Below are 26,517 nucleotides of genomic sequence, written 5' to 3' on the forward strand. Positions count from 1 at the left end.
GTAACAGTGATTTATCAGCCTACTCAGGCTTTAGAAGAGCTCAGTAACAGTGATTTATCAGTCTACTCAGGCTTTAGTAGAGCTCAGTAACAGTGATTTATCAGCCTACTCAGGCTTTAGAAGAGCTCAGTAACAGTGATTTATCAGTCTACTCAGGCTTTAGTAGAGCTCAGTAACACAGTGTTGTACAGCCCAGGTGAGACAGTAAGGGAGAAATAAAGAAAGCAGAAGAATCCCATACAAAGTAATCCAGGAATATGTGGCATATGACATTAGTGTGTATGTGTGTAAATGAGTGTGTCTCCTGGCCCAGCTTCTATACTACTGCTCAGCACTAACTGAGTGACTGGCTGACCACAGAGACAGATGTTCACATTCACAGTTAAATAAATAAAATACAACACAACGTGATTAGCCCTGAGTTTTAGCCATCACCTTAGAAACAGCATGTTAATGTGTGTATCTGTGTGTGTGTGTCTGTGTGCGACTGTTGCAATTGCTTTTTTTTCCCCCCCTAGCACTAATTAGGCTTTTGTTAGCATGTAACACAGCAGTCACAACCCTGCTGTCTGTGAGACTGGCAGTGTTAGAGTGAGCCAAGTGCCTGAGCGTATTCTACTGAGCTTTCTCTCTGGCAGCTCAGCTTAAACACCGCACATGAAGCAGCAGCCCTGCACGTACGCGTATGTAGGTTTAAGCCCAGAACGTTGTGTAACATGCTGCGCTTCATTCCAGCATCCTAATAAATATGGTGCCAGTGAGTCAGCAAAAAGGGCCCCCAGCCTCCCATATGAGCATGAGTCAGCAGAAAAGTACATTTCTGCTATAAGGGGCCTGATGAGACAGCAGCTGCCAATAACGCGCAACCTCTACACAATGAACACTTTTACTGGAGACAGGGCGCTGTCAGTCACGCTAAATGAAACGCCGTCGTAAACACTGAGCTGATTCACCGCATCCTCGCTCACATTCTCCTGACCTCCTCTGTACGTGTCTTTCTACACCATATGTCCAAATGTACACACACAGACACACACACAGCTTGTCTAGTCCCTGCAGAGATGTACTGCCATTAGAATTCGACTCTCTGTAACAGATAAACATGAACCTATGTCAACATGTCTAATGCAAAGCGTGGGCTAGAGAGGGGTATAAAGCCCCCAGCATTGAGCTGTGGAGCAGTGGAAGAACTGTGTTCTCTGGTATGATGAAATGATGCTGCTCCGTCCAACCTCTGGGATGAGCTGAGAAGTTGGGGATGATGAGATGGGGTGGTGACCATCATCCTACATCCTAACCTCACTATCACTCTTGTCACTGAATGCAACCAAATCCTCACAGCAATGCTCTTCTAAAGTCTAGCAGAAAAGCCTGCTTCTCCAGGCAGTAGAGACTGTTATTCAGACAAAAGCAGACCCTTGATTTCAGAAAAAAATGCGGAATCAGCAGGTGTCCCAATACTTTTGTCCGAATGTGAACACATCCATGCAGACACGCTCACACATTACATCACAATATTTTACCATTACAGCTAAAACAATACCCAGTAACCAGAGTCATATATGCACCATATGTCCAAATGTTTGTGGACACTCCTTCTAATGAATGCATTTAGCTACTTTAGGTTGCACCTATTGCTGACAGAGATGTGCAAATGCACACACACACACACAGCTTGTCTACTCAGGCTTTAGTAGAGCTCAGTAACACAGTGATGTCCCAATACTTTTGTCCAAATATGTTAAGTTAAAGTTATATGTTAAAATATGCAGTCAGATAATCAGGCCTGCTCAATCGTAATTTGTTAGCAGGCATGACCACAAGTGGACAGTGCAGCAGAGTGGACATGTAATGCCCATGAGTAAAGATGAAAAGCCACCTTTTGTTTCTATTATGATTAAGGTAGTAGTTGCATGACCAGTAACATCAAGGCTGTCCCAGTGCTTATTTGGGTCGCAACCTGCAGGTCCCACACTGCATGGTCCTGTGGTCATGTGGCGTTTAACTCCAGCAGCCAAATGTCACATCATTAGGCAAGAACACATATAAAAGTCAACTGCGGATACCTGTTGCTAAGATACGGGCAGATGTGTGTTTTCATATCTTGAATAACTACAGCTGTATTCGCCATCATAACCACGCCACGTTCAAACGCGAGACAGTGAGGAACATGGCCATTAGAGCCAGTATGGAAAGCGAGTCTGTCAAGGTGGACTCACTGACTCCAGTGCTAATGAACACTAGAACCTCCACAGCAGCTCAGAACCATGAGAGAACACTCACACTTTCACTTCTAAAAATACACCGATCAGCCATAACATTAAAACCACTGACAAGCAAAGTGATTAACATGGCTTAGAATCTGAGACACTTGGACAAAAGCCAAATTACCGTGACGGCTAGACGACTGGGTCAGAACATCTCCAAAACATCAGGCAGGTCTTGTGGGGTGTTCTTGGCGTGCAGTGGAAAGTCAATACTTATCAATATGGCTCCAAGGAAGGACATCCGGTGAACCAGTGACAAGGTCATGGCTGTTCTAGGCCTAAGGCACACTAATGCTCATGGAAGCCCAACATCACAACTTACGGGATTTAAAGGAACCACTGCTGACATTAGTCCTGGTGCCAGATACAACATGACACCTTCAGAGGTCTAGTGGAGCCCATGCCTCGACAGGTCGGAGCTGTTTTGCAAATAGGGTGGGGGTGTGGGACAGCCTCACACTCGATTATGCTTTCTTACACTCCCAGCAACTGACGGGATCACACATTACCACATCACTAGGCATCAAACTCCCAGTCTCCTGATAACAGAGCCAATGCTTAGGCAGCTACGTCAGTTAGGAGCCCTGTTTTCTTTTTGTTTTGACTTTTATATTACTTTGTCTTCTCAGTGGCATGGGACTCAAATATTGCCCTTTGGCCCTCCAAGAAAAAAAGGTCTGGGCACCACCCCTCAGTTAGTCATCATTATTGGTCAATATCTCTAATGTAATATTATCTAATGTAAATTAGACATCTGAAAAGCATGGACCACCGTGGGCCATTCAAATAAAGCATAGTGCAAAGCTTTATGTTAAACAGACAACACACAGTTGATACCCTGTATGGATAAAAAAAAAATTGGACACCTGCTCATCCCTTGTTTCTTCTGAAATCAAGGTTATTAAAAAAGAGTTTATCCTGTCTCTACTGTCCAGGGAAGAAGGCTTTCTACTAGATGTTGGAGGAGCATTGCAGTGTGCAGGATGTGACTGGATTCAGCCACAAGAGTATCAGTAAGCCAGGCTGTTGCATGGTCATGACCTCACCTCATCCCCAACTCATCCCAAAAGAACTGGATGGAGCACCATCATTATCCCAGCTCCACAGCTCAATGCTGGGGGGCTTTATACCCCTCTATAGCCCTGTGGGTTCATGTTTATCTGCTCCAGAGAGTCCTATTTTATTGGTAGTACTTCTCTACAGGGACTAGACAAGCTGGTGTGTATGTGTGTTTATTTGCTTTGACCTAAAGTAGCTAAATGCATTCATCAGAGGGGGTGTCCACAAACTGTTGGACATAAAGTGTATAGTAAATAAGCATAAGAACATCCAACGTTAGTCGTGCTATTGAGGGATCGACGAGTGGACATGAGAGCTGAGAGTGTTGAGAGCTTCGTGTGGGGTGCTGAGGTGTGGTAGTTTCTGAGAGCAGTCTCCAGTCCCTCGTCTGTTTAGGAAGCCAACAGAGCCCATTCTCCTTCATCTGTACTTATTCATCTTCCAGACAGCCATGAAAATGGAACCGCCGCAAATAACAGCCAGATTAGACATTCACAAACATGATTAATGGCTCAGAGACGCTCAGTGTGTGTGGAATATTAACAACGTCATGTGTGCGACAAGCACTTCTCGACAGTGGTGAAAAGCCCCAGGATCCATTAGCACTGATGTAGAACTCATCGGCCTCACACTTCTACCTGAGTAGTAGGTATCACAGTGGAGTGGATACCATTCATTAAAGAGAGGTTATCTGGATTTCTTGGGAGGCTGAAGCACTTGGGTTTGTCTCATTGCGCTCAGACGACCTGGACCTTCGAATCCTCCATTAGACTATTAAACATCAGTCGGAAACTCTAATGTGTGAAACGGTAGGTCATAAAAGCTGTGAAATGAACGAGGTAGATTAGGTGAAAGAGCAATTACACAGGCACAGCAGCCGTTAGTTGTAATCATAAGGAAAGGCGTCATGATCTCGGAAACACTTTCCAGTCTACCTCTATGACCTCATTCTTTGTAAATCACTAATGGATAGGGTTTGATTACCTTCATCACCATTATCCTCAGGCTGGCTTTCTAAACAAGGCATGGATGAGAAAGAAGAAGAGAAGGAGACAGACAATGTATTGAAACATTTGCTCCACCCACAAAAGCAACTGTCATCAGGTTGGGCAAGCTTTCCAGGTGCGACTGTAAATAGGTGTATAACCATGTTCACATCAACCAATCAGAATTCATGGGAAATAATGGGACCCCAGTTATTTTCAGCGTGGCCTGATTGTTGGTGTCGGACGGGCTGGTTTGAGTATTTCTAGAGTTGCTCAGAATGGTGTAACAAAGATCACTAGGGATGTCCCAATCCAATTCAGTGCATCCCATGCATTTTAATGGATTGAGTAACAGCTTTTAAGGTTCCGATCCACTTCCGATCCTTAGGTTTGTTGTAGTGTCATTTCTTGGCACAGTTCAAGCCTGTTAATACCAATCAACCATTGCTTGAAGGCCTCAGTTGACGCAATCTCTCAATGGCGTCTTCCAGTATGACGATGCACCATGTCACCATGCTAAAGTGTCTCAAACTGGTTTCATGAACATGAACAATCCCAGGCACCAGATCTGAATCCTGTAGAACACCTTTTGGATGTGGTGGAACAGGAGATTCACAGCATGAGCGTCCATGCCATGGAGGACGGAGGCAGTTTTGAGTGCAAGAAGGTCCAACCTGGGATAAGTATAGCGTCCTATAGGTGTGTTTCAGACATAGACACAGTCATATTAGAATAGTGTGACCAGCCCTGGTTTGAGATCCATCTCTGCAGACTCTGTTTTTTGCCTCCATTCACCCTGTTTGTTCTTCAATGGTCAGGACCCGTATGGTCAGACTGTAGTGTTGGGGTAGTGGGTCAGTCATTCTCAGCACTGCAGTGACACTGACTGACAGGGTGGTGGAGAGTGTGTTAGTAGTGTGTGATGCGCTGCTCTCGGTATGAGTGGATCAGACGCAGCAGTGCTGCTGGAGTGCTTAAACACTGTGTCTGTCCACTTACTGTCCACTCTATTATTAGACACTCCTACCTAGCTGGTCCACCTTGTAGATGAAGGTAAAGTCAGAGACTGAAGCTCTCTGATCTGCTGCTGCACAGTTTGCATTGGTCATCCTCTAGTCCTTCATCGGTGCCCACAGGACGCTGATGCCCACAGGTTGCTACTGGCTGGATATTTTAGGTCAGTGAACTATTCTCAGTCCAGCATTATGTCAGTCAGTGTCACTGCAGTGCTGAGAATGACTGACCCACCACCAAAATACTACAGTCTGCTCTGTGGTGGTCAGTTCTGTGGGGTCCTGACCATTGAAAAGCGACCAGGGTGGGAGGAGGCTGATAACAGAGTCTGCAGAGAAACAGATGGGTACAGTCTGGACCTATAGACAGAACTACACAGTGCTTCTACATGGGAAGTGCAGCTGATATAATGGGCCAAGTTCATTCCAAACGAGGGGTGGTCATAATATTCTGATATGAAAACAAAATTAACATCACTTGCCAACCTCGCAACAGTTGCTGTGCTAGAATGCATTCAAGGCTAGAGAAAATCAATGCATCAGCAATTTCTGGCTACTGTACATTTTTATGAATTTTTCCCTCTGCACCTTGAATAAGAAACACAATCTACCTGCAACACACACACACACAAACACACACAGGGCTCATCTATCATCTACTCTACAGGCTAGTGGAGCACCTAGTGACCTACTGAAGAGGACCTGTGGGGACTCCCCTGTCTGTTATTCAAAAGCACCTACTGGCCTACATGAGGCCTGCTGCACCTAAAGGGAGTCTAGAGCAGCCCAGGACAGAAGCCCTAGCAGTGAAGCCACTGTTTTAATGCCTTTACCTTCTGTTTCACTCACTTCTGCTGCCTCTGATAGAGTCAGGGAACAGGACACGCGTCATCAGCAAAGAATACAAGCAGACTTTGAGGAACACAGCACTGGAGCAGCTCTACATTCCACCTTGCATGCACTATAACCTCAATAAGCTATTTCTGTCAACACTAGCACGCTAATGGGCGGATGGAGCTTGTGAAGGAGGTCTGATGTTTACCAAGCAGGATTTCTTCATATACGTTATCCTCTGTGTCAACTTGAGGAAGAGAAAATGAAAGAGAAAGAAGGGGAGACTGATGAGCAATGTTGTTAGAAAGGAAAAATGAGGGAATATGCAGGAGGTGACATGGCTTGATGGCGTTTGTCAACATAAATTTGCATGCTGAGGAAGCAAAACAAGGCACCCCTGCTAGGATAATGCTGGATGGCGCTGATCAAATTTTATACGGCAGCGTTTTCCAAATATATTACAGCATCATGGTATTAGATGGTATTTATGTTCGTATTAACACTCTAAAACCTAACATCTTAAATATGTCTATAAAATATAAGGATTTCTACTGAAATCAAGGGTATTTGTCTGGAGAAACGGCCTCGACTCTCCAGAAAGGAAAATGTTGGATAATCACCACCCCACCTCATTATCACCAACTCCCCAACTCCAAATCATCACCATCATTCCAGAGAACTGCTTTCTTCCACTGCTCCACAGCTCAATGCTGGGGGGCTTTATACGCCTCTAGCCCACACCTGGCATTAGGACACCTATAATAGGCTCATATTATGTTTATCTGCGCCAGAAAGAGTCTTCTATTATTGGCAGTACCTCATTACAATGACTAGACAAGCTGTGCGTGTGTATTTGCACATCAGCAATGTCAGCAAAGAATGCAATTTTATTAAAGGGGCGTCCACAAACATTTGGTTATGGTTATGACTAGAGCGGAGTTGAATTGCAGATGTCTGGTACCATGGTTTCTGTCACCGTATCACAGAAGCTCCATGCTGCCTTTCAGTCTGAGAGGTTTTCTGAGCAAGTAGAACTCAGATCGGTAAACGCTCACTATTGCCATAACAATAAAAACACCTTGTGCCCCCAAAGTGCTGCCAAAACAGCTCTGACCCTCCACAAGACCTCTGAAGGGGTCCTGTGGTCTCTGGCACCAAGAGTAACAGTGGCAGCAGATCCTTTAAGTCCTGGAAGTTGCAGGTTCAGGCATTCGTGGACCATGCAGCCCATGGACCAGCTTGCTGGTTCACTGACCACTGCATACCAGGAACACCTTACAAGACCTGCCTGATGTTTTGGAGATGTTCTGACCCAGTCATCTAGAACATCACAGTTTGGTTCTTGCCAAAGTGTCTCACCTTTAAGAACTGACTGTTCACCCCTTCACAGATGCCACTGGAACCAGATAATCAGTGTTATTCACTTTAACTTTAATCAGGTTTTAATCATGGTTTTAATGTTATGGCTGATCAGTGTAAGTCTGATCCGTATAATGAAGAAGAGCTGTTCTGGATTCTGCTCAATTTCTAATTAAACATTAAAATGTATGCAAATTTGTGTCACTGAACTTGTTCACACCTTTATAGGGCTAATGATGATAATATATTTTAAATGAAAGAAATCGGACAAAAAATAATAACTTATAATAATTTTCTCAACAAGAGAATGAACGATCAACGTCATGATGTCATTCAAAGAAAATAGTTGATTCAGAAACAAAAATAGCTGCTTTTTGCAATAATGATAAGCATTTTTTATATTAAGGAACCTACGCTATATGTCCATATGTTTGTGGACACCCCTTCTAATGAAAGCTACATTCAGCTACTTTAAGTTGCACCCATTGCTGAATACATAGCTTCTCAGACCCTGTAGAGAAGTACTGCCAATAGAATAGGACTCATCATGAACCTATTGGCACCATGCTGCCAATAAAGCCCCCCAGCATTGAACTGTGGAGCAGTGGAAGAACTGTGTGGAACAGTGGAAGAACACAGCAATGCTCCTCCAAAATCTAGCTGAAGTCTTCTTCTCTGGACAGTGGAGACAGTTACTTCAACAAAAGCAGGATCAGCTCTTTGTAATATGCTTGATTTCAGACCAAACAATAAAATGAGCAGGTGTCCCAATACTTTTGTACTTTTGCTGAGCTCTTGACCTTGCTTGACCTCAGGCCTCGTCACTGTGGTAAAAACATCCACCCAAAATAACAAGCTTCAGTTACAGAGCCACAACTGTGTGTGGGACCAGTTTCTCTTATTCCTCCTGATGAGCTGGACCACAGAACAAGCTGGGAGCAATGATCCTTCTGATACCTGTGATATCTTCTCATGGTTCAACCTGGGTGACGAAGAAAACCTTTTACAGCAGACGGCAGGTCAGCACCCCAATTCCTAATGCAGCCTGCAGTTTCCTGCAGACCTACTCCACAGCCATGTGTCATGTCACAGCTTGGGCTCTGAACCGCAGGGGTAAAGTAAAAACGTGGAAGCTGGCTGGTGCGAACGCCTGTCCACAGCTGTCCAGGCCCTCTCCATCCCAGAGTGGCATAGGAGGGGGCCCCGTGCTCCTCTGAAAATGGAGCAGTCAAGCTCTCGCCATCAGTAACTTCTGCATTAATGAATGTAGATTAGAGAAGAGGCATTATAAATGGCTCAAGAGACCGATGGTGGCAGAGCAGGGCCGCTGGGGGCTCAGGGAGCGCTTAGGAAGCTGGGGAAGGGGCCAGTGCTCCAAAATGTGCACTAAAATCACACACTCACGAGGGACTGCGGCACTGAGCCGGCTGCAAACACAAACACGCTCATACTAACTTCACTACTTCACTGGAGTTGGCTTGTAGTTGTCAGGTATCTCGTGGAATTTTTAGTTCCACCTTAAATGCGGCAGAAATTACAGACACTAGAATATGACTGTAGTCCCAGTTTAAGGTGGAACTTTTTAAAATGTTGAAATTTTGACGTTACTTATATCTCTCATTTTACATCCCTCTTTTTTAATCAGTCTCACCAACTTATGAAAACATGAAAAACATGAATATGGGTTAATACTAGCATAATCCCGCCAGTATTTTAGTGCAATTCATATGTCATTAAGTGTTGGTTGGAGACACAAGAAAGATCTTGTCAGGCTTCATGGAAGATATATGGATGCTGCAAATAAGCTACTCCATTGGTTAGGCCTTCAGGAGCTGGACTGAAGGTCTCATCCTCTACTATAACTACCAGTATAGTTATGGCCAGTCATTCTGATTGCTGATTGCAATCAATGGGTGAGAAATCTGGTGAGAAATGCTTTGGCAAAGCATTGGGGGTTATTAGACGTGTCTGAGATAAGGTTTCGTTATGTATTACAGCAATTGTGCATTAGAAAATGAATAAATATACTATTTGGACAAAAGTATTGGGACGCCTGCTCATTTGTTGTTTCTGGAGAAATCAAAGTTTAGAGTTGGAGTTGGCTCCCCAACTCAAAATCTCAAAAGTGTTGGATGGAGCACCATCACCATCATCATTCCAGAGAATAGAGTTTTTCCACTGCTCCACAGCTCAATGCTGGGGGGCTTTATACCCCTCTAGCCCACACCTGGCATGAGGCATGGTGACAATTATTTGGACATATAGTGTACATGCTGAATTAGGCCGTATTAATAGATATTCAATATTAAAGAACTGAAAACTGGGCTGAAAGTAAGTCAGTTGAGTCTCAGCTGTACTCTACTGAGTGAAGAAACCCATGAAGAGCATTATTTCCATCATACTGTGTTTTCTTAAACATATGGTAGAGTTGCGTCAGAAGACTGTCGTATTACAGGCATATGGTTTGTGCTGGCAGTTTGTAAAGAGAGGCGAAGTGCCATCCCGTTCTAGCACCACCGGCTCATACCAACACATCCACCCACAGCACAATGGGCGTCCTGGCACTTGCGCAGGCACACTGGCACCTGCAGCCCTGGATTAAGGCTCGGACATGGGGTGAGTGTGACCTCTGCTGTTCTCACTCTGTGAATGTGTGTATGGTATTAGTGAAGGTGCTATTTGTGGGGTGTGTGTGTGTGTGTGTATATGAGTGTCCAGTGCAGTTAAGGTCACGTGTTTAGTTCGAGCACAAACTGAAGAAAGAAACAGCCAGGAGTGAATTCCACAGCAGAAGAGAGGAGAGGAGAGGAGAAGTGGAGCAGGCACAGGAGGACAGATCTCAACCTCAGGGTGTGAGAGAGCAGAGAGGGAGGGAGTGGAGCGCAGTTAGATCACTTTCTGTGTGTGTGTGTGGGTGTGTGTGTGCATGGCATGTGATAGTGTGTGGCCACACTGTTGGCATGCAGGTAAGGCAAAATAGAGAGTCGGAGAGACTGAGGGGTCAGAGACAGGAGTAAGGTCAGGTAGGATAATGTGTGTGTGTGTGTGTGTGTGTGTGTGTAGGACGAAGGGCAGTGGGATGGATGCAAAGTTCTTTACCTTCCACTGCGTTTGAGTGGTAGTCTGGAATGAAGCATGAATGGAGACAAGAGCAGAGCAACACATAAGCCATGAACATGAGTAATGGTGTAACCACACACACACACACACACATACACACACACACACACTGAAAATTAGAATGAAAACACACAAAGTTCTCCTCATGGAGTCTAGTATTATTTAGAGTTCCCCTCAAATCAACACCTGGTTTGGTGGTAAATCAGGGCTTAATGATGGTGAATCAGGTGAGCTGCTGCTGCTGCTGCTGCTGATGGAGTTGAACACATCCTCCACGCTGTGCTGGCTGGACTGGGGGGTGTCCAGGAGAAACCTGGAGGAACCGAGCTCTGTTCTTCAGACTAGCTCACCGACAAGATCTCACTACTTTCTTTCTTCAGAATAAAAAGCTCTTGTTTCTCCTTTTTACTGGATTTATGTTCAGCTGCTTTATCTGTTCTGATGAGATCTGGAGCTTCTACAGTAAAACTCTCTCACTGCTGAGAGACATGAGTTTAAATAATGTGCTTTGGTGCCTGAAACCTCTGTGCTGTACTGTGTACACACACACATATACACACAAATCAGCCATTACATTAATACCAGCTGCCTAAAATTGAGGTAGTCCCCCTCGTGCCACCACAACAGAGCAGGCATGGACTCCACAAGACATCTGAAAGTGTCCTGTGGTCTCTCCCACCAACATCTGGCACTAACGTGTAGCAGCAGATCCTTTATATACTCATGATTCAGTTCTCCGCCAGTCCATTCATCTCACTAACTCTTCATGGCTGCTCGAATCACACTTCCGTCTTACACACTAACACACACACACACACATTCACATAGTATACACATGTAAAAGCAAGAGGACAAGAACCTGAACTTTCAGCCAATTCTCAACATAAATGCCTTCACCAGAAGACTGAAGGTTCCTAAAGAGGACACTAACCCTCTCTCCAGCTCCACACAGAAAGCAGTGTTACCATGATGGATGGGAGCTGTGAGTATGAGCATGCATGGGGCATCCTTACAGCTGGGATACAGCCTCTGTATGTGTGTGTGTGTGTGCACGAATGTGTGTGTATAAGTTATGAAAGATGGTCTCCAGACAGCAGTATCTCTCCCACTGTAGGGACCTTTATATCAATTTAAGGGCAGTCTAGGCCTGGACGTATTGCTATACTGTACTATACTTGTACTAAACAGGGGTTTGGTATAGAGTGTACTGTTATTGTGTAGTCCATGCTACTGCACCTGTAACCTCACTGTCTCCAATAGCATATACTGCTGAACCGTGCTGTAATAGCTAGACACACTTGGGGTAGAAAGTCTATGATGGTGTTCTACACAGTCTACACTGTAAAAGGTCCATGATGGTGTTCTACATGGTCTACACTGTAGAAAGTCGATGATAGGGTTCTACACAGTCTACACTGTAGAAGGTCTATGATGGTGTTCTACACAGTCTACACTGTAGAAGGTCTATGATGGTGTTCTACACAGTCTACACTGTAGAAGGTCTATGATGGTGTTCTACAAAGTCTACAGTGTAGAAGGTCTATGATGGGGTTCTACACAGTCTACACTGCAAAAAGTCTATTATGGTGTTCTACACAGTCTATACTGTAGAAGATCTATGATGGTGTTCTACACAGTCTACACTGTAGAAGGTCTATGATGGTGTTCTACAAAGTCTACAGTGTAGAAGGTCTATGATGGGGTTCTACACAGTCTACACTGCAAAAAGTCTATTATGGTGTTCTACACAGTCTATACTGTAGAAGATCTATGATGGTGTTCTACACAGTCTACACTGTCACAGGTCTATCATGGTGTTCCACACAGTCTACACTGTCACAGGTCTATCATGGTGTTCCACACAGTCTACACTGTCACAGGTCTATCATGGTGTTCCACACAGTCTACACTATGACAGGTCTATCACAGTGTACACTGTGACAGTTCTGCCATGGTGTTCCACACAGTCTACACTGTTGCAGGTCTATCGTAGTGTTTTACACAGTCTACACTGTTGCAGGCCTATCATGGTGTTCCACACAGTCTACACTATGGCAAGTCTATCACAGTCTACACTATGACAGATCTATCATGGTGTTCCACACAATGTACACTATAACAGGTCTGTCACTGTGTTCCACACAGTCTACACTGTTGCAGGTCTATCATGGTGTTCCACACAGTCTACACTGTTGCAGGTCTATCATGGTGTTCCACACAGTCTACACTATGACAGGTCTATCATGGTGTTTTGCACAGTGTACACTATGACAGGTCTGTCATAGAGGTCTGCACAGCTCATATTCTAGCAGATCTATCCTGAAGTTCAACACAGTCTTTAGCATGTTTATCATGGTCTTCTATATATCCTACACTGACTACAATGACATTCCACAGGCCTGCTGTGACACGTCTATCCTTCTACACATACTGTAACATGCCTAGCATGATGTAGCATGCTCATCATAGTGTCCTATACACTCTATCTGATGTTCTACACATGACTGTCAGGATGTTCAGGACGTACATTCTGCACGCATCTCCTGCACAATGTAGCAATAGTCTTTAAGAGCATTCCACATGACATTCATGACATTCATCATCCAAACAAGCAAACAAACAAACCTCCAGCAGAATGAGCCGTGTGAATGACAGGTGACACGAAGAAGGAGGCACTAACCTTTGACCCTCTCTCCACGGTTCAGCTGGATCTCCCCCTCTCCCTGGGGCGTGTAGGGCTTGACCACGATGAAGGTGCGTCCCGGCACGGCACTGTAGAGTTTCCGCTTGGGGCCGCGGGCCCCCGAGAGCGCATGTGAAGGGGGCCCCGAGGGGGGCGGGCTGGGGTCCCGCTGCACTGTCCCGGGGCTGTAAACAAAAACATAGGTTACCGTGGTGATGCCCGGCAACTGGTAGCCAAATCCGGTGGTCACCGACATGGTCCCGTGAGCGAGCCGCGAGAGCAGGCGCGTGCTGCCGCCGCACACACATGCACGGGGACTCTCTCTCTCTCTCACACACACACACACAGACACACACAGGTCCTCTTCTCAATCCTCCTGGTCCGGCCAGGCCCTCCTCCTCCTCCTCCTCCTCCTCCTCCTTTCTCCTCCTTTCTCCTCCTTTTCTCCTCCTCCTCCTCCTCCTTCTCCTCCTCCTCTCCTCTCCTCCCTCACCCCGCGCTGCCGTTAGCGGCCGCCTGTCGCTGTCCGTGGTGCTGAGGGCTGGGGCTGGGCCGGCCGCGAGCGGGGCATGTCCGCTCCCCGCGGCTCTCGCGCTCGCACACACACACACTCGCACACTGACGCGGCTGCGCTCGCTCTCTTCCCGTGCCTGGGCTCACACACACCCGCCCCTCTCTGCACATTCTATCCGCACGCCGTACCGTCAGCCGACGATAATGCGCGGCCGCCAGGGGGTCTGGATTGATTAGCGTGGGGAAGTGCGACTTACCTCACCCCCCTAAAAATGCCCCAGCCAAGCAAACACACATACACACACGCGCATACACACTGACACACACACACACACACACACGCTGCTCTCTCTGCCGTAATCAACACACCGCCCCTCCTACCTTTCCCTCTCTCTTCCTCTCTCTCCCTCTCCTCAGACTCCCTGCCCTTCCCTCTCCTGCTCTTTCGTCTCCCTCTCTCATTCCTTCTACAGCTCTCTCCCTCTCCCTCTCTCTCTCTCTCTGAAAGACAGGTTCTGAATGTTAATGCAGCTGCAGGCTGAGTAGCCGCTGCTCTACGTCTGTCTCATTCATCTCAGAGCCTTCTCGCTCGCCCATTCATCACACACACACACACACACACTTTTAAACGTAGCACACACACACTGCTGCACAGCAATCACCGTGCCACATGCATCTTCCTTCCTTTTACTCCCATTTAGTCCAGCAGCGCAGCAGCCTGTACGTCATCCCACAACACACACTCCCAGCCCCCAACCCCCCCAACCCCCCCCCAACACACACAAACAAAAATTCCCCCCCCCCCCATGCAGCTGTGACACATGCCCCCCCCCTTCTCGGTCTCTTTCTCTCTTCCTCTAGCAGACTCTGAGCGGTCAGCGATGCTAACTCTGCCCGGAGCTGTGATTGTCTGCCTAAGTCATGATGTTTCCTCCACCAGGCTTCAACTTCAGTCAACATGTTCCTGCCCAGAGAAACAGGCTCCGCTGCCCCCTTCCTTCACCGGCCAGATCCATCAACGCACTTACTCCTTCCCTCCTTTTCCTCTTCGCTTCCTCCCTCCCTCTCTCCTTCTCCCTCCTTCTCCTCATCCCCACTTCGCTCCCAACATTGAGATGAACACTGACGGCTTTCCAATTACTGCAGGGATATAGGGGCTGGAATGACCGCAGCATGCAAATACACAGCAGCCAGGGCGAGAGAGGGAGAGAGAGGGAGATCGGAGGGAGAGAGAGGGAGAGAGAGGGAGAGAGATGGAGAGAGGAGGAGAGAGGAGAGAGAGAGGGGGAGAGAGAGGGAGAGAGGAGGGAGAGAAGAGGGAGAGGGAGGAAGAGGGAGAGGGAGAGAGAGGGAGAGAGGAGGGAGAGAGGAGGGAGAGAGGAGAGAGAGAGGGGGAGAGAGAGGGAGAGAGAGAGGTAGAGAGGAGGGAGAGAGAGGGAGAGAGAGGGAGAGAGGAGGGAGAAAGGAGGAGAGAGAGGGAGAGAGGAGGGAGAGAGAGGGAGAGAGAGGGAAAGAGGAGGGAGAGAGGAGGAGAGAGAGGGAGAGAGAGGGAGAGAGGAGGGAGAGAGGAGGGAGAGAGGAGGAATGCATTAAAAGAGGATGGTATGGCAAAAGGGAAGAGGAAGAGAGGAAGGGCCTTTAGGAAAGAGTGATGCAGAGGGCAGGAATCGAGAGACTGAGACAGAGAGAGAGAAAGAGAGAGAGAGAGACACAGAGAGAGAGAAAGAGAGAGAGAGAAAGAGAGAGAGAGAGAAAGAGAGAGAGACACTAGTCTGACACAGTGGGGTTCCTGTTGTCACGGTTTCCTCCATATTGATCAGTCAGAAGCAGCGGGCCATAATAAACTCTGCAGTAACATCACATTTCACACACATCAATCATTATCCACACACATACACACACACACACACACACACACACACACACACACACACTTGTGACAAGTCTTAAGTAGATGAATGTGAAACGAGGCCAGTTTCTTAGCAAACCAGCTGCACTGGAATGATGCTAAACTTAAACATCCTACCACTATTATGACAAAAGTATTGGGACACCTGCTTATTCTGCTTCTCATCATCCCTAACTCACCAACCCATCCTAAAAGTACTGGACGGAGCACCATCACCATCATTCCAGAGAACACAGTTCTTCCACTGCTCCACAGCTCAATGCTGGGGGGCTTTATACCCCTCTACTAGCCCACGCCTGGCATTAGGCAGCATGGTGCCAGTAAGTTCATGTTTATCTGCTGCACAGAGTCCTATTCTATTGGCAGTACTTCTCTACAGAGTCTAGACAAGTGTGAGTGAAACTGTGTCCTCTGGAATGATGGTGGTGCTCCTCCTCCATCCAGTACTGTTGAGGATGATGAGGTGGGGTGGTGATCACCAGTCAACATCCTGACCTCACTAATGCTCTTGTTGCTGAGTGCAATCAAATCTTCCCAGCAATGCACCTGCTCCAAAATCTAGTACAAAGTCTTCTTCTCTGGACAGTTAAGACAGTCACTCCAACAAAGGCAGGATCAGCTCTTTTTAATACCCTTTATTTCAGAAGAAACAATGAATAAACAGGCGTCCCAATACTTTTGTCCATATAGTATACTTTATCATGATATCAATACCTTATCAATATGTTTTTCAATCGCAGACCACATTCCATTAATCAGACTTCCATCAGTCCTCCGCAGTGTGAACCTATCCCCATGGCTGTGCTGGGAGTGGATGAAACCCAAATCTCTACTCATCCCCCTGAGTCTCTCGTCTATCCAGTCTAAAGCCCAGACCCCACCGCACACAGACACACTCACACACACAGGCTGAGGTTGCGAGCATCACTGCCGAGTTCTGATCTTCCTGCCTTGATAGATTAGTGCGAGTTCGGAAGTGACCCATATCTGTCATTAGTATGAACAGACTCGCACGCTCACATTTTATCATCCAGTTAGCCGCCGCTGACACGCTGCCCACCCTGGAGGCCGGCGACAGTGACAAGTGTATGTGATTTGTTTGTGAAGTGTGATGGAAAATAAAAACATCTGAATTCCGATCTGATCTGGTTTGTATCAGAAGAATTCTCGGACCACATACACTATATGTCCAAATATTTGCGGACGCCCCTTCTAATAAATGCATTCTGCTTCTTTAAGCTGAGCAGATTGAACCTACAAACCTAACCCAGGCGTGGGCTAGGAGCCCCCAGCATTGAGCTGTGGAGCAGTGAAAGAACTTTGTTCTCTGGAATGATGGTTATGGTGCTCCATCCAATACTTTTTTTTGCTTGAGGTGATGTGGTTGAATGCAATCAAATCTTTCAGCAATGCTCCCTCCAAAATCTAGTAGAAAGCCTTCTTCCTTGGATAGTAGAGACAGTTACTCCAATATAATATTATACTCCAGAATAATTTAACACCCTTGATTTCAGAAGAAACCATGAATAAACAGGCGTCCCAATAATTTGGTCCATATAGTATACTTTATCATGATATCAATACCTTATCAATATGTTTTCCAATCGCAGACCACATTCCACTAATCAGGCTTCCATCACTCCTCCGCAGTGTGAACCTATCCCCATGGCTGTGCTGGGAGTGGATGAAACCCAAATCTGCACCTATTGCTCACACCCACAGCACACACAGCTTGTCTGGTCCCTGTAGAGAAGTACTGCCAATAGAACAGGACTCTCTGGAGCTGATCGAACCTACGAACCTACTGGCACCATGCATGAATGAATGAATGAATAAGCAGGTGTCCCAATACTTTTGTCATACCGTGTTTAATGCATTATTTGGGTACTGAAACCTCTGTTTTCTCAGTTCTATGTAGTGCACTATGCAGGGAATAGGAAGCTATTTGAAAAGCAGTAGCAGCAAATCTGTTGTAAGGATAATTTGCTCCAAACGGCTCTCAGCGGTTTATTACTTGAGCATTACGAACACTGTAGCACTGGTGCATGCACAGTGGAAATACGTTTGGTTGCACAAAGCAAAACTGCTGAATTAAACACCATTATGTGTTCACAAGTGTTACAGAAAAGTGAGTAAACACACCCCCCCTAAAAAAAACAGGATTTATAGGGCACTTCAACCCTGCAATGAGAACACAGCCCGAAAGCGATGAAAAGCCGACAGAAAGACTGAAGTAAAACTACGCCCTCGACTCCGACTGCTGCCCCCTGCCCGTGTGTCCCGTGTAAGTGAGTGTGGGTCCTAATGTTCTCTGTGGCCTAAATCCTGCCTGCATCCCCCGCTTAGCTCCACAGCCCGTTCCCCTGGACACCAGCTATGCTTGGGTAACCCTGGCAACTGCCAGGAAACCGAAGGCAACTGTCTTGATTCGGTGGCTGCCAGTGTCAACAATGAGTCACAAGTTTGTCTACTGCTTGTCACAACTGCTGTGGGGAGCAGATGGATGGACAGACAAGCTGATCTGAAAGTGAGGAGAGACTGTCCCGTGAAAGCCCCCCTGCTGCTCTGAGACAACCAGCACATTTTAGCTCCAAGACATTTGGGCTACAGTACACTCTAGCTCCAGCATGCTTCAGCTCCAATAAACTGTAGCTCCAGCATACCTCACTCCATGTTTCAGCTCCAGCATGCTTCAGCTCTAGCACACTTTAGCTTCAGCATGCCCCACTTACAGCACAATTCAGTTCCAACATGCTTCAGCTATAGCATGCCCCACTTACAGCATACTCGGATGCTTCAGCTTTATCTCCAGCATGTCTCATTTTCAGCACACTTCAGCTTCAGCAAGCTTTAGCTCCAGGATGCCTTTAGCACCAGGGTGCTTAATCTTCAGCATGCTTCAGCTCCAGGATGCTTCAGCCTCAGCACACTTCAGCTTTAGCATGCCCGCTCTAGGACGCTTCAGCTCCAGCATGTCTCATTTTCAGCACACTTCAGCTTCAGCAAGCTTTAGCGCCAGAATGCCTTATGTTCAGCTCCAGGATGCTTCAGCTCTAGTACACTCCAGCTTCAGCATGCTTCACTTACAGCTCACTCCAGCTCCAGAATGCTTTAGCTCCAACATGCCTTGCTTCTAGCATGCTTCAGCTCCAGCACCAGCACAGCATGCATCCGCTTCAGCATGCTTTAGAGCCAGAATGCCTGACTTCCAGCACAATTCAGTTCCAACATGCTTCAGCTATAGCGTGCTCCACTTACAGCATACTCTTAGCTCTAGGACGCTTCAGCTCCAGCATGTCTCATTTTCAGCACACTTCAGCTTTAACAAGCTTTAGTTCAAGAATGCTTCATCTTCAGCAAACTTCAGCTCTAGTACACTCCAGCTTCAGCATGCTTGATTCTAGCATGCTTCAGCTCCAGCACAATTCAGTTCCAGCATGTTTCTGCTTCAGCATGCTTTAGTGCCAGAATGCTTCATCTTTAGCATGCTTTAGCTCCAGGATGCCTCACTTTCAGCACACTTCAGCTATAGCATGCCCCACTTACAGAATACTCTAACCTCTAGCAGGCTTCAGCTCCAGCATGTCTCATTTTCAGCAAGCTTCAGCTTCAGCAAGCTTTAATGACAAAATGCTTCACTTACAGCATGTCCAACATACAGCATACTCTAAGCTCTAGGACTCTTCAGCTCCAATATGTTTCATTTCCAGCATGCTTCAGCTCCAGGGAGCTTCTGGTACATTTTAGCTCCAGTATGCTTCAGTTATCACATGCATTTATTAAGCCTAGTCTACTATAGTATAGTACTGCTATAATAGCAGCATAATTACAATACTAAGTCAGTGTAAGAATAACCGAACTGCAGTCTACATAGTGTACAAAAGCCAGTATTACTATTATTAATAATATCAACATAAGAAAAGTTCCCATGAAATGCAGAAATGACATCTTTATCATTTCATGACCAGCTGGTGGAATTGCTCTGAATAAAGGTTACTTTAATAAGCGCCCAAGAGGTCTTCAGGGACTGACTGTGATGGAATGATGCAATTCACTCCATCCTTCCTCATCATCCTGACCCAATGCTAGCTCGTCTCTCTCGCTGCCCCCTCCAACACAGGCTAATTGACTGGGCTGGTGTCTCTGCAAGGTCTCTAATTTGACTATGCCTGTGCTTGTGGGCCTGTATATAAATATGTGTGTGTGTGTATGTGTGTGTGCATTTATTTGGTCAATCCACCCTTGGAGCAAATTTGAAGCCACAGATATCAACAACTCCTTCAATATTACTCTCTCTCTCCCTTTCATTTCTTTTTCTTCCTTTTATCTATTTAGTTTGTTAAAGAAACACAAGTTATTAATAATTCATTTCAGCACTATTAGCAAATTTTTGTCCACTCAAACATATTGCCTATTCAAACGAAATTCTTGGACGCAGTTGCCTCCAGTTCACGAATATTCTAGGGTTTGCTGCTGCAACTGCTTTCTTCAAATCCCACCTAAGATTTTCTATGGGCTTCAAGTCAGGTGACTGTGATGGCCACTCCAGAATCTTCCAGGACTTCTTCTAGACCCAAGCCTACACTTTGAGGTATGCTTGGGATCATTATCATGTTATAAGGTCTAATGATGCCCAAGCTTCAGCTTCCTCACAGAATGCATGATGTTTTCTCCTAAGATTTCCTGATAATTAATTGAGCCCATCTTGCCCTTCCACATGCAGCAGGTTTTCAGTGCCAGAGGAAGCAAAGCAGCCCTAGAAAATCACTGAGACCAGAGCCTTACTGATCCACTGCCATGCTTCCATGTAGGCAGGATGTTCTTTTCAGCATATGCTTCATTCTTCATTCTCCAGACATATATGCCATGTATCCATAAAGCCATGAAGTTACAGTTTGTTTCATGACACTCAAGATTCAGCATGAGGAGAAATTTCACTTCCACAGAAGCAATTAAATGCCTACTCATGCCTTCTGTGAGGAAGCTGAAGCTTGGGTTTCTATTGGACCTCCCAACAGGACGATGATTCAAAGCATACCTCAAAGTCCACCAAGTCCTGGAAGGTTTTGGAGTGGCCGTCACTGTGGCCTGACTTAAACCCCATAGAAAATCTGTGGTGGGATTTGAAGAAGGTGTCCACAGCAGCAAAGGAGTGAACTGAAGGCTACTGACTGTGAGGAATGGGCTAAGACTCCTGGGTGGTCTAGTGGTTAGCTCCGGGCTATTGATGACAGGGCTGTGGGTTCGATACCCCGGCTCAGCAAGCTGCCACTGTTGGACCCTTGAGAAAGGCCCTTTGCTCTCTTTCCTTCCAGGGAGCTCTAGGTGTGTATGTTCACCACCACGGATGGGTCAAATGTGGAGGACACATTTCACTGCACCATAGGTGCACCTTTACTATGCATCATGTTTGCAGAAGGATGTTCTTACTAAGTTCTAAAGACGCTAGTCATGAAGCAGTTAAATAATTCTGAGACTGCAGTCGTCATTAAAAGTGGTATTCTGTGTTGAATTTGGAGAAAAGACTCTTGTGTTGAGATATTTAATTTGGTATTGTTTGACTGGTTTATAGCAAATAGCTGAAAGTTTGTACATTTTGCTGAGAAACCTAATTTGCAGTGGGGGTTGGACCATTTCAATTGCAACTGTATATGCTGGTACTGTGGAAATGTCTTCATAAGTATCATGATGCTACATTTCTGTCATATTGAACATCCATAAATGAGGCCTTATCTTGAAAGACACACAGTGTTTAAAGCCCTTTTCATGCTTTGTTATTCAAGTTGCTCCTCTGAGCCTTTACAGAACTCTGTAAAGAACACGAGGGTTCTTTAAAGATCCATTAGTGAAAACAACGATTATATGAATCCAGAACCAGGATAACTCAAAGCACCAAGAATGCTTCAACGGCTCTTTGCTTTAGAGATAATGGTTCTTTTTGTTTCTGCAATTCATGGCAGAGTTATTTGCTCTCAATTCTTTTTTAAAAATTGTATCCGTTTCTCATCTTGGTCCCTGTAGCGATCATATCTGAGCCTACCTAGAATGACTATTTGCAATAGGGCAGGAACTCATGTAAACGTATGAAAAAAGTGGATACCACCCAACTCTGGCCAAGGACAAGACCCCAGAGCAGTGGACAGCCAGCTCAGCAGGGGGAAGCAATAGGGGGTTGGGCGCTGCTCCTTCAATCCCTCTGCCCTTTCCTCCTTCTAGTCTAGGTGCATCAAACCAGTAACCTTCTTGTTCCAAGCACACATCTCTAAACATTAGATCAGTAAAAGCACTTTGCTGGCACCCCTGGAGCTGAGAGGGTTTAAGGGCCTAACAGTGGAATCCTACCAGACCTGCTGAGTGTTGAACCCACAACCCTGTGATCAATAACCCAGAGCTCTAAGCACTGAGCCACCACTGTCCCTAGGACTGTACTTTAACATAATATTTAGGTCCATTTCTATTGGTTATGAGAATGAAATGCAGTGTAAAGGACAGCTGGTGCACTGAACTGATCGAAACTAACTGATGGAAACAAAATAGGCCCAGACGGTCTCAGAATCATCACGGACGTCATTTCTGGTACCACCTAGAGCTTATTGTCCCCTATAGAACCTTTTCAGGCCTGGCTGTAATCCTGAGCAGGGGACAGGTCGGTGTGGAGGGGGTGAATGAGTACAGAGAGAAGACATTATAGATGATATTGACCTAGTAACCATCCTCTCAGTCTTTTAAAGCCGGTAGAAAATCAGCCCCCTTCCGACCTCTCCTTCCACTATCCCACCGCTAACTGCTGTCTACTGGCGGCGGCGAGGGAGTGGCCTGAGTCTCAGCGATATCCTGAGGGTGGAATCCATCATGGAAGGTTCCAGACTGAACGAGTGCTCTTTCAGAGTGACACCTCATTTACCTGGCCTGCACAAACAAAATGGATTTCCTTTTCTTGTCAATAAATCACTCCATTCTCTCTCTCTCTCTCTCTCTCTCTCTCTCTCTCTCTCTCTATTTCTTTCTCTCTCTTGCTCTCCCTCTCTCCCTCTCTCCCTAAACGGAGCTCATAAATTGGCAGTGTAATGAAACAGCAGAAATGAAGTAAGGCCTAGATGTGACCCTCATGTCTCCAGCAGAGGAGCAGCTGTGATGGTGAGAGAAGAAGCTTTGGTTGCTTCCTGTCAGAGGCTCTCACCTAAACATCTCAGCAGGCTGGTTGTGAGAGGGTTTTCGGTTGTATCCTACACACAGATCTTTCTTCCTCACACATGCATCTTTATTAACTATGAGATGCAGCTACAGTCATCCATGGGTTTCATTTGTCTTCAGCTTTAATCCCTGCATAGCTACACATGTATGTCCAAATATTTGTGGACACATTTACATTTACATTTATGGTATTTAGCAGATGCTCTTATCCAGAGCGACTTACAAAGTGCTTTGCTATTTACCCAAGAAAAGCCTTAGCTAATTAGGATAGACTCATAGACCCTTCTTATGAATGCATTCTGGTACTTTAAGGTGCACCCATTGCTGTGCAAATGCACACATACACACATAGAGCATGTCTAGTTCCTGTATAGGTCCTGTATGTAGATCAGATAAACATGAACTTATTGGCATCATGCCTAACTCCAGGCATGGGCTTAAGGGGTATAGAATCCCCCAAAATTGGACAGATCGTCGTTCTCGTTGCATAATGCAATCAAATCCTCACATTAATGTTTCAAAATCAAGTAGAAAGTCTTCTTCCCTGGACAGTAGAGACCATTACTCCTACAAAAGCAGGATAAATTACTTTTTAATTACTTTTAATACTCTTGATTTCAGAAGAAACAAGAAGTGAGCAGGTGTCCCAATACCTTTGTCCACATATTGTATGTAACGTCCAACTGACTGCTGTCATACTCTGATTATAGGCACATACACTACATGATTAAAAGTATGTGGACACTCCTACTCATTAATGGATTCGGCTATGTCAGGGTTTGGCCACAAGGTGCACAAAGTCAGGTATTCAGCCAGGCTGTCTTCATAGACCAACACTGGTTTACAAGAACAGCACTTACAGTTGATCGGGGCAGCTCTAGCAGGGGCTGATTAAGCTCAAGAGCTTCACAGTGCAGAAGAAAGAAGGAGACGTTCTTTGAGAGGAACTCCAAAATTCAACGTCTGTCCAATGCTAGGCATGGTTTTAATGTTATGGCTGATCTTCCATTCAATGGAATCTAAATTTCTGCTTTCCTGCTGGTCATCAGTGGTCAAACAGATAATTTCACTGACAGAAGTGCTTTCTGTCGCTGACCTCTCTGACCCTGAGAAGTTTGGAAATGTTTAGACGGCAGAGCATGCCATAGCCTCACACCTGACCACGGGCAGGAAGTAAGTGGGTGGGGCTGACGGTGCCATTAATTACACACTCCCTTGGTCACCACAGTTACCTTGGGGAGAGACAGGTGGACACAGCCAGAAACAGGGCAAATGACCAGAGCAAGAGAGAGAAAGGGGGGTTGGGGGGGGGGGTGATGATGGACAATGCGATATTATTGCAGAGAGACTGACCCCAGGGGCAGAAGCTGCTGCTGAAACCTTGACCATCACATTTATTAACACACACATGGCTCACCCTGTCTGCTCACCCTCGGATAATAGGAGGTGCTGGTGGTGATGATTATGTGGGGACGGGATCTCAGTGCATACTGACAGATGGACAACTAGGACAGAACACAGCAAACACTTACAACCCTCAGGACCTCGTTTTGTGCGTGTGTATATGTGTGTATATGTCTATATGTGTGTGTGTGTGTTTGTGTGTTTGTGTGAGTGTTCGTTAGTGAAACAGGAACAAAATGAGGTGGAGATACTGGTACTGTTTTTTCACAGTACCAGAACCGTTAATGCAGAAATCAACACTTTATGCATAATGCATGCAGAACAATAGTCTGGCTGGGTCAAAGCTTGAGAAAAAAGAGCCACACTGTCAAAGGTGACACGGACTACTGAGGCAATAATATCCAGTAACTCCTTGAATTATTCAGAGCGCTCGTTATTTACATAAGATGTGCTATGAAGAGCCTGAATTTCAAATGAAAGCATCCCCCCCCGAAGTAACACACACTTCTAAAGCGCGATGCCCACTCAGCTCCGAAATTACGTCAGTCTCCCTGTAATCCTCCCGCAATAAATACGAGCATGAGGCCGAGGACAATACTGCAGCACGATTCAATAAGAATACAGCACATGGCTCTCTGTCACCAGTCTGCCCCGTAGTTCAAAGGCTGGGAGCGGCGCTGTCTCATTAATACATATAATAAATATTTCAATAGCATTATAAATTGGAAGCAGCGTGCAGCTCGTACGGCGCCTCATGTGCCTCATGTGACTCCAGTGTCCGAGTGACAGCCCTCACAGATTTATGTTACGGACACAATTCAATATTTTATTGAGGAGGGGGCGAACGCAGGGACGCTTCAAAAGTTTAGAAAGCACATAAATCAGCCATAACATTAAAACTAGGGATGCCGCCGAACCAATTTTTGGACACTCTGGGACTCAGGTGCCAGGTACCACAGCAGGACACCTTTAGAGGCCTTGTGAAAGCCATGCCTGGATGGGTCAGAGCTGTTTTGGTGGCATGAGAAGGACCTAAAAATGTTATGGCTGATCGCACGACTCCAAACTTTTGAACAGCAGTGTAAAAGGTTCGAACCCAAGGGTGTTATCAGTGTGCCTACGGTCTGAACGCTCACCTGAGGCGTCCGCGGCTGTGGCTGTGTGTGTATGGGGGGTGTCGGCGCAGGGCGTGTGTGTCGGGCTCCTCTGTGACGCGGTGCAGGGAGGGCGAGCGGGAGTGGGAGGAGCGAGAGCTGCCGGTGCTCTGCAGACTGCCGTCCGCCGCCTCCCCCCCTGGGGGTGCGAGAGGGGGCAGGCTTCGTAAAGAGGGCACTGGAGAGTGGGTGGGGCCAGGATCCGCCCCGTTCAGGTTGTTGTCGGAGGCGGAGCGAAGCAGCGAGCGTGATGATGTCAGAGTCCCGCCTCCAGTCACACGCCGACGGTTCGTGTAGGAGGGCGTTTCCCTGAAAGGCACTGAAACACACAATCAGTCAGACATTATTACCTCGTTTTCTGAGCTTGGACAAGTATGGCCACCAGTTGGCGCTGTGAAAAATGGAGGCCTAAGTGCATTATGAGGTTTCTGGCATTTGATTATTTACTACATATCTGCATACACATTATTTTAGTTTTAGCTATGTGACACTTTATGAACAAAAGTATTGGGACACCTGCTCCTTAATTGTTTCTTCTGAAATCAAGGGTGTTAAAAAGAGTTGCTCCTGCTTTTGTTGGAGTAACTGTCTCTACTGTCCAGAGAAGAAGGCTTTCGACCAACCATCATCATCCCAGAGAATTTTATACCCCTCTAAAAAGAAGCTTTATACCCCTCTAGCCCACGTCTGACTTTAGGCAAGATGGTGCCAATAGTCTTTATGTTGATCTGCTTCAGAGAGTCCTATTCTATTGGCAGTAGGGACTAGACAAGCTCTGTGTGTGTGTGTGTGTGTGTGTGTGTGTGCATTTGCACATCTGTGCCAGCAATGGGTGCGATTTAAAGTAGCTGAATGCATGCAATCATTAGCAGGGGTGTCCATATATATTTGGACATATAGTGTAAGTTACTTTATAACAACATGCATACAGTGCCGCTATAACGCACATTTCCTTCATTATGGACAGGTACCAGTGTGTTCTGCTGGCACTGTAATGTCTGATTCTCTGTAATCAGACATTA

At 46.1% G+C, this 26,517-nt stretch overlaps 1 protein-coding gene across 9 annotated transcripts in view; it reads right to left on the reverse strand.

The window, feature by feature from the left end:
* The window catches only part of shank3a (SH3 and multiple ankyrin repeat domains 3a), a 221,080-nt gene that overhangs the window by 86,246 nt on the left and 108,317 nt on the right, over positions 1-26,517 (reverse strand). For all 9 annotated transcript variants that reach the window (XM_072694768.1, XM_072694760.1, XM_072694759.1 and 6 more), the window contains 2 exons: positions 25,478-25,814; positions 13,319-13,506 (listed from right to left, as the gene is read on the reverse strand). In XM_072694768.1, coding sequence (XP_072550869.1) covers positions 13,319-13,506; positions 25,478-25,814 — 525 coding nt within the window. The remainder of the gene's footprint in view (positions 1-13,318; positions 13,507-25,477; positions 25,815-26,517) is intronic.

Source organism: Salminus brasiliensis, chromosome 13, assembly GCF_030463535.1.
Source record: "Salminus brasiliensis chromosome 13, fSalBra1.hap2, whole genome shotgun sequence".
NCBI classification, from domain to species: Eukaryota; Metazoa; Chordata; class Actinopteri; order Characiformes; family Bryconidae; genus Salminus; species Salminus brasiliensis.